The sequence below is a fragment of the Triticum dicoccoides genome, chromosome 4A (genome assembly GCF_002162155.2).
Source record: "Triticum dicoccoides isolate Atlit2015 ecotype Zavitan chromosome 4A, WEW_v2.0, whole genome shotgun sequence".
Lineage (NCBI taxonomy): Eukaryota > Viridiplantae > Streptophyta > Magnoliopsida > Poales > Poaceae > Triticum > Triticum dicoccoides.
This window is the reverse complement of record NC_041386.1, coordinates 568,357,605-568,371,835: the sequence shown is the minus strand read 5'-3', so window position 1 is coordinate 568,371,835 and position 14,231 is coordinate 568,357,605. Positions and strand designations below refer to the sequence as shown.

Sequence of the window (14,231 nt, the reverse complement as noted above, 5' to 3'; positions counted from 1 at the left end):
ACCTCAAGAAGGCTTCGGCTGATACCACGACATCGAGTGCCCATAACTGTTCCCGCGTAGTTGGTTAGTGCGTATAGGCCAGTGGCCAGACTCAGATCAAATACCAAGATCTTGTTAAGCGTGTTATTTTGAAGTAACCGCGGGCGCCGACCAGGGCCAGACCCACCTCTCACCTAGGTGGTCTCAACCTGCCCCGTCGCTCCGCCACAAAGTAACGATCGAGGGCCGCCAGGAACCCAGGCCCACCACTACCGGGATGGAACCACCTGCCCCTTCAGCCCCCACATAGGAATCACTTGCGGGTACTCTACGAGCCGACCCGACTTTAGTCACCACATGTACCACTTATTATGTATATAAGTATATACCTGTTATCACCTCCCAAGTGATCACGACCTGATAGTACAACATGGTAGACAGACAAGAATGTAGGGCCACTGATGGAATACTAGCATCCTATACTAAGCATTTAGGATTGCAGGTAAAGGTAACAACAGTAGTAGCAAGGATATGCTATGCATCAGAATAGGATTAACGGAAAGCAGTAACATGCTACACTACTCTAATGCAAGCAGTAGAGAGAAGAATAGGCGATATTGGGTTGATCAAGGGGGGGCTTGCCTGGTTGCTCTGGCAAGAAGGAGGAGTCGTCGTCGATGTAGTCGATCACGGGGGTATCGTCAGCGGTCTCGGGGTCTACCGGAAAGAAGTAATGGAGGGGGAACACAATAAATAACAGAGCAATCAAAGCATCACAAAGCATAACATGGCAATACACGGTGCTAGGGGTCACCTAACGCAGTACTAGGTGATACCGGCAAAGGGGGGAAACATCCGGGAAAGTATTCTCGGTGTTAGGCATTTTCGGACAGATGAAACGGAGGGGGGTTGTTGCATGTTCACTATGCTAGGGATGTGTGGCGGATGAACGAGCCGCGTATTCGGATTCATCTCGTCGTTCTGAGCAACTTTCATGTACAAAGTTTTTTCATTCGAGCTACGGATTGTTTAATATTAATTTCTAAAGTTTTAATTCATTTCTTTTAATTATTAGAATTAATTTAAATCGAAAAGCATTTATGACGTCAGCGGTCAAAGTTGACCTTTGACCAGTCAACTGATGGGTGGGTCCCGTCTGTCATAGACACATTATCCTAACTAACAGATTAGTTAGTTTTAATCAGATATTTAGGTTAATTAAGTTTAATTGGGTTATAAACTAGATTAATTAAGTTAATTAATTAATTAATTATGTTTTTATATTACATTTTGTTTTTCACATTTTTTATTATTTTCTAGGGCGCTCTGGCCCATATGTCATAGGCCCAGCGGGGCCTAACGGGCGCACGGGCGTTGCAGGTGCCCGACCCAGGCGACGACCAGCGGGCGCGGAGGGGCGCCGAAGCAGCGCAGGCGCCGGAGATGGCAGCGGCGAGGCCATGGCTAGGCGGCTAGGGCGTGGCTGCCGGCACGCGCTGGCCTAGCGCGGGCGTGATCGGGCGGAGCCAGTGCGGCCAGGGTGGGAAGCGGGCGAGGGAGCTGGGCGATGCGAGGACCGGCGGGTGCGGCAGGGCGCCTCCGAGGCGGGCAAGGGCAGGCGCGACACGGGGCGACCAGCGGCGCGCGGCGGTAGAGGAAGCGAGCAACAGCGGGCGGAGCAGGAAGCGGCGACAGTTGCTGCAGGGGCGAGGGGCGGGAGAGAGGGGCGCGACCTGGCACCGGTGCGGGGTTGCACGAAAGGGCCACCGAGCGCGCCGTTGGAGTGGGGGGAACGGCGGGCGCGGGGAACCGGGCGAGCTACGGATGGCGGCGACACAAGCCAAGCAGCAGCAAACAAAGTAGCAGCAACGAGTACAAGCAGAGTAGCACCAAGAGCAGCGGCATCAGCTAGGCATAGCGCGGGCGTCAGCGGGTGGACGGGTGCGCGAGGGGGGGGGACAACGGGTGGACGGCCGCGCGCTAGCGTGTGTGGGCGTGCGCATGCGGCAGTAGGCGCGCGTGGGTGCGGGGTGGCTCGCGCGACGGGGCTCAGGACGTGCGCGGTCATGGCAAGCTCGGGGACGGATGGCGGCGAGTGAATCGAAGCGGGGGAAGGGGAACCGGGAGGAGGAGCTCACCCTGGTTCTTGTGGATGAGGTTAGGAGGTCGGGAGAGTCTCGCAGCAGCGGCAATGACGACGAGGTGGTGGCGGCCGTGCGGAGAAGATGAAGATGACGACGGCTACGCAGCGCCTCGGCTCGAATCGATGCCCGGAACGGACGAAGGCGACCTTGGTGGACCTCCTGGACGTGCTCCCGAGGGACGACGATGATGGTGGCCGTGGTAACAAGGGCGAGCCAATGGTGACCGCAGAGCTTTCAAGCTCGAAAACGAGCAGATAAGGAGGGGGGCGAAGGGGGATCCAGGGGGCTGGACAAAGTGGGGGCTAGGGTTTCGGTCGACGTAGTTATAAGCCTAGGCGGGCGACGTGGAGGGCATCCACGGCCATGGTCGTCGTGGATGTGTGCCACACACATGCTCTGTTCTGTAGCGGGAGGCAGGAGAAGGTTTGGGTGGGCTGGGCCGTGTGGCCACTTATGGCCCAGTGGCACCTTAGTTTAGGTCTGTTTCGCCTTTTCCCTTTTCTTTGTATTTTTAGATCCTATTTTGAATTAGGTTGGGCCATCAAATGATTTTTGTTATATACGAAACTTGGCACCTAATTCAAGCACAATATTTTAGAGTGGCACATAAAGTTTAGAGGCAATTGGAGTTAAATAAATAACTAATAATTTTGCAAAGGCCATTTTATTTACTGTTGGAGCATTTATTAATTTCCTAGGGTTTTATCTGTGATTCAAATGATGTTGGTTTTTACATGGTAATTCCTTAGTGAATATTTGCAACCTAACGAACATTTTTAATTCACTATTTTATGAAACTATACTTTGACTTGTTTTTGAATTTGTGTTTGAACTAATTTTGAAACAAGTGTGGTTTAGCAAAAATTTAATTACGATGACCTGGCATCATTAATAGGGGTTTACTGTAGCTTAACTATCGGGGTGTCACATATTAAGGGTGCACCGGACCCTGGACCAAGTGCAGGACGCCGACGCCAATATGAGATTTTCTGGGAGCGAAGTGGTGAGCTACCCGAGTTGGTGCAGCAAGCATGGGAGTCAGCAGGATCAATTGGGAACCTTGAACAACTACAGTCAGCCCTGAAGAAGACCATGTCTACTTTAGGCATATGGAGTAGGAAGAAGTTTGGTAATATCACCCGTGAGCTTGCCAAGTCCAGGTCACAACTCGAGGAATTGATGAATATGAACGCTGACCATCAGGATATCCGGCGAGTAACTGATAGAATGAACGAGTTACTATATCAGGAAGAGATGTTATGGCTCCAAAGGTCGAGAATAAATTGGTTGAAAGAGGGGGACATGATCATAGGAACACGAAATACTTTCAGAGTAAGGCAGTTTGGAGAGCTCGCAAGAATAAAATCCGTGAACTTGTTGATGATAGTGGGGTTCCCCATTCAGATGAGGAGATAATGAGAAAGATGGCTAATGAGTACTTCCAAGGAATGTACACGGCTGATCCTAACCTCATCCACACTCCGGGTTTGAGTCTGTTTGATGCATTGATAACTGATGATGATAATGCTAAGCTATGTGCTCCTTTCAGTGACAAGGAAATTGCGGATGCCCTCTTTCAGATCGGACCGTTGAAGGCCCCGGGTCCGGATGGATTTCCTGCACGTTTTTTTCAGCACAACTGGAGTACGTTGCGGGATAGTGTAATCTCGTCAGTGAAGGATTTTTTCAACTCATGTGTGATGTCGGAAGGGGTTAACTCAACCTCAATCGTTCTTATCCCAAAAGTTCCTAATCCTTCAAAGTTGACCGATTTTAGGCCTATTAGCTTATGTAATGTAATCTATAAGGTCATATCAAAGTGTTTGGTTAACCGGCTGCGGCCAATTCTAGATGATATTATATCGCCGGAGCAAAGTGCTTTCATCCCCGGATGGATGATTACGGATAATGCACTCATTGCTTTCGAGTGCACCCATCATATAAAGCAAGAGAAAGATCCTACCAGAAGTTTTTGTGCCTATAAGCTCGACTTATCAAAGGCATATGATAGAGTTGATTGGGTTTTCTTAAAGCAAATGATGCAGAAATTGGGTTTCTCTCATCGTTGGGTGGACTGGATTATGACATGTGTCACTTGGGTGAGGTATTCGGTAAAACTTAATGAAACCCTTCTAGATTCGTTTGCACCGTCGCGTGCGCTACGGCAAGGTTACCCATTATCACCCTTCTTATTCCTTCTTGTTGCTGACAGGCTCTCTGCCATTCTGAAGCATGAAGTTAATATTGGAAATATCACTCCTGTAAAAATCTGTAGAAGGGCGCCGAGAATATCACATATTTTATTCGCATATGACTCTTTACTGCTTTTTGAAGCAACACAGGATCAAGCCTTGAAAGTCAAAGATATATTGGACCTGTATGCAAGTGCTACTGGCCAGAACATTAATATAAATAAGTGCTCCATATTATTCGGACATGCATGCCCAGAGGCTGCCCAGAATGTAGTCCGAACTGTCCTTGAAGTTACTAAGGCAGAATTTGAAGAAAAATATTTGGGTCTTCCTACACCTGAAGGTCGGATGTCTAAGGGACGGTTCCAAAATTTGCAAGCTAGTCTCACTAAGAGACTTATACAGTGGGAATATGGGTGGCTGGCGCAACCGGGCCGTGAAGTTCTAATCAAGTCAGTTGCACAATCTCTCCAACATACATCATGGGCGTTTTTAAACTTCCATTCTCAGTTTGTGATGACCTAACAAGGATGGTTAGAAACTTCTATTGGGGCTCTAAAGATGGACGCATAAAAGTACATTGGAAGTCATGGGATTATTTGTTACAGCCAAAATGTAAAGGAGGGCTTGGATTCCGCGATTACAAACTGTTCAACCAAGCACTCCTCGCACGCCAAGCTTGGAGACTTATTGATAGGCCGAAGAGCCTTTGTGCTCGACTGTTAAAATCTCGTTATTACCCGGATGGTCAGATTGAGGACACGGTCTTTTCTGGTAATGCGTCCCCGTCTTGGCAAGCCATAAGTTATGGACTAGAGCTTCTGAAAAAAGGCCTAGTCTGGAGAGTTGGCAATGGAGCAAGCATTCGTGTATGGAGAGACGATTGGATACCTAGACCCCACTCTTTCAAACCGGTCTCTCCAAGAGGTAATTGTCGTATCCCCTATGTGTTTGAAGTACTCAATGACAATGGTTCGTGGAATATGAACTTGCTGCAGAATTACTTTTGGCCTTGTGATGTGGAGGAAATCATTAAAATTATAGCGTCTCCAAGGCATGAGGAGGATACAATTGCATGGGGACCAGGGAGGTTTGGACAATTATTGATGAAGTCGGCGTATGGGTTTGCTTTTGATGAAGCCAACAGAGAATCTCAACCTGCATTTAGCACTAATCCGGAGAGCTGCCGGACCATCTGGAACCTGATATGGAAAACGGATATTCCCCCAACAGTCAAAAACTTTGCTTGGAGAGTGGTCTCAGACTCCCTTCCTACTTGGGTTAATAAGCACAAGAGGACCTTGGAAATCACCAACATATGCCTGGTGTGTGGCGTGGAACCAGAAGACAACTTCCATCCGTTATGTCGCTGCCCTAGAGCACGGGAATTATGGATGTATATGTCGGAAGTTTGGAGCCTTCCACCGGTGGATACTGTGGCGAATGTTGGGAAGGAATGGTTGCTCCAAGTGCTACAACCACTACATGAAATAGAGAGGTCCATGCTTCTTATGACACCGTGGAGGTGTTGATTCATACGTAATGAGATAGTGCACAACAAGATTCCGCCGCCTCTTGAAGTATCGAGGAGGTTCCTTATTAGCTATTTGGAGTCGCTAATTGCTATTAAAATGAACACACATATGGACCCAGCCAAGGTGAAATCAATCATCTCTTATGACCGCATGTTACTTCAGGCTTATATAGCGCCCTCACCGGTCGTCCCCAAGTGGGCTGCACCACCGAAGGGGTGCGTAAAGCTTAACACGGACAGATCTTTTGATGCTGGCAGGGCAGGAGCATGTATGGTATTACGGGACCCTTTGGAAGGCTTAATCTTTTCAGCATGCACAACACTTTACTCGTGTCGTGAAGCTTTGGAGGCAGAGTTGTGTGCTTGCATGGAAGGGTTACCTCTAGCGATCCAGCGAAGTGATCGCCCAGTAGCCATTGAGATGGATTCACTTGTTGCTATAAAGTTGATCCAAGGGCAAGAGAAAGATAGGTCTATTTATGCTTCATTAGTCAAAGAGATTAGATATCTCTTACATCTTCATGAAAGTTGTATTACTCATGTAAACCGTACTCAAAATCAGGTTAGCGACAGTCTAGTAAATTTTGCTCGTACGGAGGGAAGAACCATGACTTGGATTGGCTCTGGACCCCCGAGAGTGCTTGAGCTAGTCACCGCTGATTGTAACTTTTTGTTGGCTTGAGTAATACAATATTTCTACGCGTAAAAAATATATTTCTAATGAGTTAATATGATTGTGTACTAAAAATTGGACTTTAGGTGGGGATTGAAGCAACACTTATAACGAAGAAAAATATCTTTTAGTAGTATTACAAGTGTAATAAACTGAGTTTCAATCAAAAAAGTGTAATAAACTTAATCACAGATTTAGTCACATTCCTCATCGCACACGGCATCCCTCTCGCCGCTTCCGCCCCTCGCCGGCGTCCTCGTCCCCCTCTCCTACTCGCGCCCCCTCTCTTCCTCGATCGGCTCATCCGGCAACTGCCCCCACTGACCGACGCGCCCCGCCGCTACCGCGCTTGGCGCTTCCTGCTGCCTCTACAGTTCTGCGCCCCACCCCCCACCCCCCACCTACTCCATCGTCTCTTCGCCGCGTCTCCGCCGCCTCCCCGCGTCTGCCTCTGTGGTCACATCCTCCCACCGTCGGAGCGACCCAGAGATCCGCCCGGACCATCTTGGCCGCAAAATCTCGCCGGAGGAGTCGGCACAGAACTAGGCGTCGCCGGATATGGCCATGGCATCACCTTGGCAAGCTGGGAGATACATAAACATTGAGGGGATGGCGCGCCCGGTCGCGGTGGACCACCGCATCAGCCTCCCCTACTACTTCCGCATCGCCGACAATCTTCTCCGCCAGGTCAAACCCTAACCCGAGATTCAGAGTCTCTGCTCCGCGATCCCGTATTTTGGTGCTGATACCTCTGCATGTAACCGGCAGTTTCGGGTTCAGGGACGCTGAATCCGTTTGTATTTGCTACGCAATCAGCGTACATACTGTCAATTAGCTCGCGGGCGTGTAACATTTGGGTCGTTTTATGTGGTGCACAGGCGAACATATATCGAGAGGAAAAGAACCTCATCGACCTGTACATTATCCTCCTGAGATACTCGAGGTGGGTGTGCTGTGTTGGTATATCTTATATTAGCTTGTTACAATATCTTAAGCTTGGTGTTGATGGTATGCTGACCTCTGTTTACTGGCAGCCTGTTGTCTGAGACGATCCCGAAGCATCGTGATTATCATGCTTTCAAGTCAAGAGAAAAGGAATTCCTGAAGAGAGGGCCGCATAACTCCGATGTATTACCTCTCTAAGCTTAATGAATATTTCTCCTAGTGCTTCAGCATTTATTAGATTGCTTAATGAGTAACGTAGAAGTGTAGTATGAGAGTTTTTTGAATTTGGAATGGAAATATGTCAAATGCTTATGCTGACTAGCTCAAATTTCGTGCAGAAACTCTTGAACGTTATCAGTGAGCTAGAGTCTTTGAAGCCGATTGTGAAACAGCAAATTGCTGAGCTTAATAGAAGGGCTGCAGAAGAACGTAATGGTCCACATGAAACCTATGCTGGAAATGGTGCAAGCAGTAGGACAGATCAGCTTGCTGCAAGTCCATATATGGTGCAGGTATACCCTTTATTTCCCATCTTGAAGTTTTTATGCCACCTTTTTTAACAAAGGGTTATATAATGCATATTTCTTGGCATTTTTCTTATACTATTGTTTTATTTCTTTTTCCATGGAATTTACTTTTTTCTCATGCAGCCAGTGTTTGGAAGCTCAACAGGACCATTGCAGAAATCATCCTCTAGGTGGAACCATCAAGAGGCTTCGCCACAGGGTGTTGAACCTGATAGGCATCTAGTCAAATCGTACGTTTATCATTCAATCCTATTAATGTCCATGTTATACCAAGACCAATCTTATTTCGGAAATGGCCACAGGGTGTCGAGCCCTGTACGTGACTGATTCCGGAATCGGTGATTTGATATTGGTCTTGGTATTTCTTAAAAATAAGATTTTGTTTGACTGCATTTGGTTAACATGTATCTTCCTTTTCTGAAACTGTTCTCGATAATGAAATGAAAAATCGTCCCAATTGTTTTTTACATAGCTACTGAAAATCATGTTCTAATTTCTATTCATCTGTAACTCATCTAATCTCTTTGGTTATTTGATCCAACTTGCAATAGATGGGCCTCTGCTTCTTTTTACTGCTATAAGCACATGAACTGTCATATACAGCTGTTTACATACTGTATAGTCGTTGGCTAATGCTTTGGTTTAATAATTAGGGAGAAATAATTTGCTTCCTCTGTGTAACTTATGCAGATATGCCAGTTTGCCATATCCAAAAGATGAAACACTATCCAGACATTCAATACTAGGACCGAATGGGCTTCATGGCCAATGGACAAGGCCTGTTAGTGGTGTCAAGGTATAATTATTATGTTCTCAATTTGCTTTACATGTTTTATTTAATGACATGAAACTATTGATTATGAGTTTTATAATTGCTTGTTTTACAGGTCCAGTATCCAAGTTACCCCGAACTGAACCAAAGCAATATCCCTAGGTGAGGACTCGTATTATTCTCCATTTCTTTGTATAGATACCAGCCAATACAGCTAATGTAGGTATAACTATTTCTGATTATATGCCCCTTTTGTTCCATTGCTTCTGCAGTTTAATTCCAGCAATCTTGAACCAAAATGACTCACATGGTCCTAATACAACATCACTGGATGGATTGACAAATAACAATGGTGATATGCAGTCTGTTCTCTCACTTGATGATGGTCAATGGTCTTTACCAGTAAAAGAGCCAGCCTCTGTGTCTCCTGCTAGTTTCGAGGAAGAATTCTCGCAGCTGAATATCAGACAGCCTAACCCCCCACCAGTCCTGGCACAAGTACATCCTGAGCGTAGACCGATTTCTCCATCAAGAGTAGCTGATCCAAGACCAGGACTTGCTCCCTGTGACACAGGGCGTTTTCAAAATTTGCATGTGGTAAATAAACTAAATTCAAATTGCAGGTTCTTTACTTTGTCATGGTATTTTTCCAGATCCGTTGTGTTCTTAAGCATGATTATTTATCCATATTTCATCTGTAGCAAATGTAGACCTGTACCTCTTGACCGTTATGTTGTTTTACCTTGACAGCCGGTGGCATTAATGGAGTCTTTTCTGAGACTTGCTGAGGCAAATACTGCAAAAAATCTGGAAACATGTGGCATTCTTGCTGGTAACCTGGTATATACCTCCCCACAAAGAAAATAGAAGGAATATTATATTTGTTTACATCACTAACATTTCTATATGCTTATGTAGAAAAAGAGAACTTTTTATGTGACGACACTGATAATTCCTAAGCAGGAATCAACGTCTGATTCAGTAAGTTGTTTTTCTTTCTGTTTTTTATTTCTTTCATCAGATGTTAACCCTCAAGTCAATCGAGTCCTTTCTCTAAGCAATTTATCAGGTTGATGAGCCTTTTGTAATTCTTGCTGCTCTTATACCTTCTTCATATATATTCTGTATCCATAGTTCACAGGGACTGGTGATTGCTTAGCAAAACATTTGAACAATTTGGACTGACGCTCATGATTGTAAACTCTAAACTGTACATGTTACAGAGCACCCTAACAAGTTTATATACCTTATCAGAAGAAAATGTGACCAGCGAAGGAGTTTCCTTTTATTAAAATAAATTGGAATGTAACTTTGATTTAGATGCTCTTTATGATTTACTGTCATATGGCTTGGAGTCTGAGGGCAGTGAGAACTGGAGGTTTCATGTCCATGCTTGAGTTTTAGTAAATTGATTTGATTAGTGGCTAGTGGCTAATGCTGCACCCGCTATAAGCTCATGCAAGGAGCCTATGGTTTTCTCTTCTTACTCCAAGTTTACATATTACAGTGCAGTACCCCAAATTTAGCATTTTAAGAAATAACTTGTTTTCCTTTTCCAGTGTCAAGCTACGAATGAAGAGGAAATATTTGAAGTTCAGGACAAAGGCTCACTTTTCACCCTTGGTTGGATTCATGTAAGTTCAACTTGACAAATTGTTGTTGTTGACTGATCAAGCTATATTCAGACTTTTGAGTGTCCTGTTCATTTGTCCTGTATTTTAATGATTGTACCTAAACAAAATGTGAACTATAATTTGTCCTCCTGTTTTAGTTTCTACCAATGATGTCTATTTAAGACAGTGATCTAGAATGGCTAACTGTGACTACTCGGACTATTAAAGACAGCAAAACACACTTAACTATCATGACTGTCGCTACTCTGCTTAAGTACTGTGAAATTAAGTACTGTGAAAAGGGTCCATATTGTGACTATATATATTTTGAAAGCCTATTCATAGTTGAATTTTACTCCCTCCATAAACAAATGCAAGACATTTTAGGTCATTAAAGTAGTGACCTAAAACGTCATACATTTGTTTACAGAGGGAGTATTTGTTTGTTGATGCATATTAGTGCCCATGTCCCCATCTGCGTTAAGTCCATTGTGCACTGTTCAAAAGCACCCAAGAAATTGCATGGATGTAGTACACATGGAGCACACCTACCAAATTCAAAAGTATCAGTCCTATGCTTAAAGAATTTGTGTCCTATCAAATATATTTGAGCGGATGGGGTTATCTATTGGGAACTTGTTGAGGCTAAGGTTATTGTTAACTCATTCTGTACTCTAAATTGCTACAGTTTAATACTCACTGGGAGTTTCGTGATGCTCAGTTGTGCCGAAAGCACCATTTGGTGTCTCTGTATCCTAACCTATGATATATTGACAATTAAACTCTTTTTTCACAATTTTATGTTCTTTTTCAGACACATCCGACACAGACCTGCTTTCTATCTTCCATTGATCTTCATAATCATTATTCGTATCAGGTAATCCCCATGTGCCATACTTCTGTTGTAGTAATTGTTGTTTGTATTGTGCTTTGCACTCACTGATGCCATGTCCAGCAACTAGTTGATCTGAGCCAAAAAAGGTTTCTCAATATATGGCTGTTGTTCAGTAGTGGCCCAAAGTCTCGGAATTTGAATGCACTATAGCAATGAAATTGGGTTGTAATTTCTCGATCAATAGAAAAATTATTGTTGTGTTTCTTGTATGATTTTGCTTGACACAAATATCTTGAAACTGGGTTCGTTGGGACGTTACATCCCTGAGATTGAGAGTGTAACAAGTGACTGCTGGCGGCTCCCTTTGAGATGATTCTTGTATTTTTTTTCCCTTTATTCATTATTTACTCACCTAAAGTAGAAGGGTTAGTGCTGAAGATAGAATTCAGCTAACTGTGATGTCTCTGTTACTGACTTATCTCTAATTCCTTAAGTTCTAACTTTATGGGCAAGGATTTCTATGCTTCGGCACAACTTCCCTGGCACCGGGCTACGATTGCAGCATTGGTAATGAATTTGTATACGGTAGTCATGGCATTTTCTTGTATGTTTTTGGTCCAGTCTGAAATGTTGTTGCTGAGCCAAAATTGATGAAATTCTTTATTGTTTCTGAAATCCTTATCACTAAACTAGTAGTAACTAAACACGTGCAATGAACGTTTGGGAGGGGTGCATCAGCATGCTATTCAGGAGGCAGTGGTGGGTGATTCGTAATTTACAACAAGCCTAGGGGTATTAGTTGTGTTGTGCTGCGCTGAAGATGGAATCAATATGGACCTTTAGATGTGGATAGCCAAGCAGTTAGGATGTTTTGGATCAGCCACAGCTGGTGCTTTTTATGTTAGTGGAGATGTTGTGAGGATCTACATACATACATCTTGCAGTCAAAAGCAGACCGTGCCAATATCATTTGTCAACTGCTTGCTTCTTACAAGTATATTTCATAAACTACTCCAGCAAATTCATTAGTATTCTTAACTTGATCCTGTGTTTGGCATTGTTGGCTTCAACAGGTCATGCTTCCTGAAGCAATTGCAATTGTCATGGCGCCTACCGATACAACAAGGTATATGTTACATTGGACTCGCATGCAGTTTTTTGGGCAAATTAGTGCAGATTTTGTGGTTTGAATTTACATTGCTGTATATTATTATCCTTCATTTCTGTATTTCTTAGCCATAGATTAACTAAATGCTATAATTTCCTTGATAGCTGGAGGAAAGAGTAGTTCCTAGTTAAGACCATGAATCTGCAAATGATTATGTAGACACGCACATGCTTTACGTTCCTCCCCTGCAGTTATTCCTCGGTCCTCAGTTTCAGTGAATCCGTTGAACCTAAAATAACAAGTACTACCAAGCAATGTTGCTTAATCCTTCCCGAAACAAATCCTTGGAAAATACGCATACTGTTCTTCATTGTCTTGAATAAATTATTTACAATAGGTGCTGTCTGTTCATCTGATTAGACGATCTCATGACAATGGTCTATATTTTCTCTGAGCAGGAAGCACGGCATATTTCACCTCACGGATCCAGGTGGCATGGGGGTGATCCACGATTGCCAGGAGACTGGTTTCCATCCTCACGAGGAGCCTCTAGATGGCACTTCAATCTACGAGCATTGCTCTCATGTGTACATGAACCCCAGTGTGAAGTTTGATATGGTTGACCTTCGTCGTGTGTGAGCCCGATTCTGATAGAATTATGCGTTTATACATGGTAGATAAGAAACTTGTACCTTGCTGCGGAACATAACAATGTACAGTACATATTGGAATTGATTGCTTTACGAGCTCACGCGTCATACGCCCTACCTATTTGCCTCTTTGGTAACCACTATGTAGAGTGAGTTCTCATGTCAATTTTTTTTCGTGGAACAAGGAGACATTCACAATTGATGATTGCTTGCAAAAAGAGAGAAACAAATATGTTGACTGATCTAAACTGTACTAAAACAACAAAAGGGGCACAGAATGCATGTCTAAACTACAGCTATATTTCACAAATGTGCATGTGGTTCTCTACATTGTTCTTTTGCCATAGGTTTCTTTGCACTTCGGTGATTTGCCCCTGTTTTCATTGCACTTGATATTTTGACACTCATTTCATAGATAGTTGTAGTTTGGTTTGGTAAACAATTGGTTTGGTCATTAGGATATCAATCCTGGAGCTTGGCATAAATTCACCCCGTGAAACATTGGCGGATTGAGGTGGTCAACCATGAGGAGGATGAAGAAGGCCACGGTTGGATGCGGAGTATTTGAACACGAGCTCACATGCTCCTTGATGAATAGTAAAATCCGTAAAATAGTAAAAAAAATCTGAATTTCTTTTGTAATAAACATTGATGAAAGTTTTTACTTCGTGGAATTTTTTGTGATGAAATGAGGTCTGGGAAAAAAACGATGCTCCAAAAAACTATTGTTGGGAGCATTTTAGAGCATCGATTTTGTTCTTTTGGTCCAGACCTCCACCAATGTTATTTCATCACGAAAATTTGCAGGAAGTTAAGACTTTCAGCAATGTTTATCATAAAATACTGTTTTTTTATCATTTTCTTGAATTTTACTGTTCATCAGGGAGAATGTGAGTTCGGATCAAAAGAGCTCTTCCGGCCACGGTCTCGCTTCCGGAAAATATCTACCGTGCCATCAATTAGCTTCGCTAACATCGGAAGAGAGATGGAGTCGCAGAGTGTTGCGGAGGCTAAGGCCCTGCTTCGAATCGGTGGATCTTTTTACAACCATATTTATTCTACAAGTGTATTTGACTGGCTGTATGTAATTTCCACTGAGAAAGAAAAACGATGGATGGAGGTGTGTATCTTTTACAGGTGTAAAGCGCTGGAAAACAACAATCCAATCAAGACCTAAGGGCATCTCCAACGCACGCGGTACATCAAAGCGCCCCCTAAATGTTTGAACCGCGTGGTTCGTCTTTTTTTTTTACAATGCA

The 14,231-nt window shown here is 44.0% G+C and overlaps 1 protein-coding gene across 1 annotated transcript; it reads left to right on the top strand.

The window, feature by feature from the left end:
* The first annotated feature begins 6,743 nt into the window (after positions 1 to 6,743).
* Positions 6,744 to 13,093, top strand: LOC119286811 (AMSH-like ubiquitin thioesterase 3). Its single transcript, XM_037566274.1, has 14 exons — positions 6,744 to 7,209; positions 7,401 to 7,465; positions 7,557 to 7,650; positions 7,806 to 7,979; positions 8,118 to 8,224; positions 8,685 to 8,790; positions 8,882 to 8,928; positions 9,039 to 9,363; positions 9,517 to 9,606; positions 9,685 to 9,747; positions 10,326 to 10,400; positions 11,194 to 11,256; positions 12,288 to 12,340; positions 12,781 to 13,093. The coding sequence occupies exons 1-14, from the start codon at positions 7,081 to 7,083 to the stop codon at positions 12,959 to 12,961; spliced, it is 1,572 nt and encodes a 523-aa protein (XP_037422171.1). The 5' UTR covers positions 6,744 to 7,080; the 3' UTR covers positions 12,962 to 13,093.
* The last annotated feature ends 1,138 nt before the right edge of the window (positions 13,094 to 14,231 follow it).

Bases quoted from the DNA above. Each gene is read 5' to 3' on its own strand.
- LOC119286811 (XM_037566274.1), top strand. From the start codon at position 7,081: ATGGCCATGGCATCACCTTGGCAAGCTGGGAGATACATAAACATTGAG. The intron at 7,651-7,805 runs GTATTACCTCTC...AATTTCGTGCAG, and splicing joins GAGGGCCGCATAACTCCGAT to AAACTCTTGAACGTTATCAG. The intron at 8,791-8,881 runs GTATAATTATTA...CTTGTTTTACAG, and splicing joins GGCCTGTTAGTGGTGTCAAG to GTCCAGTATCCAAGTTACCC.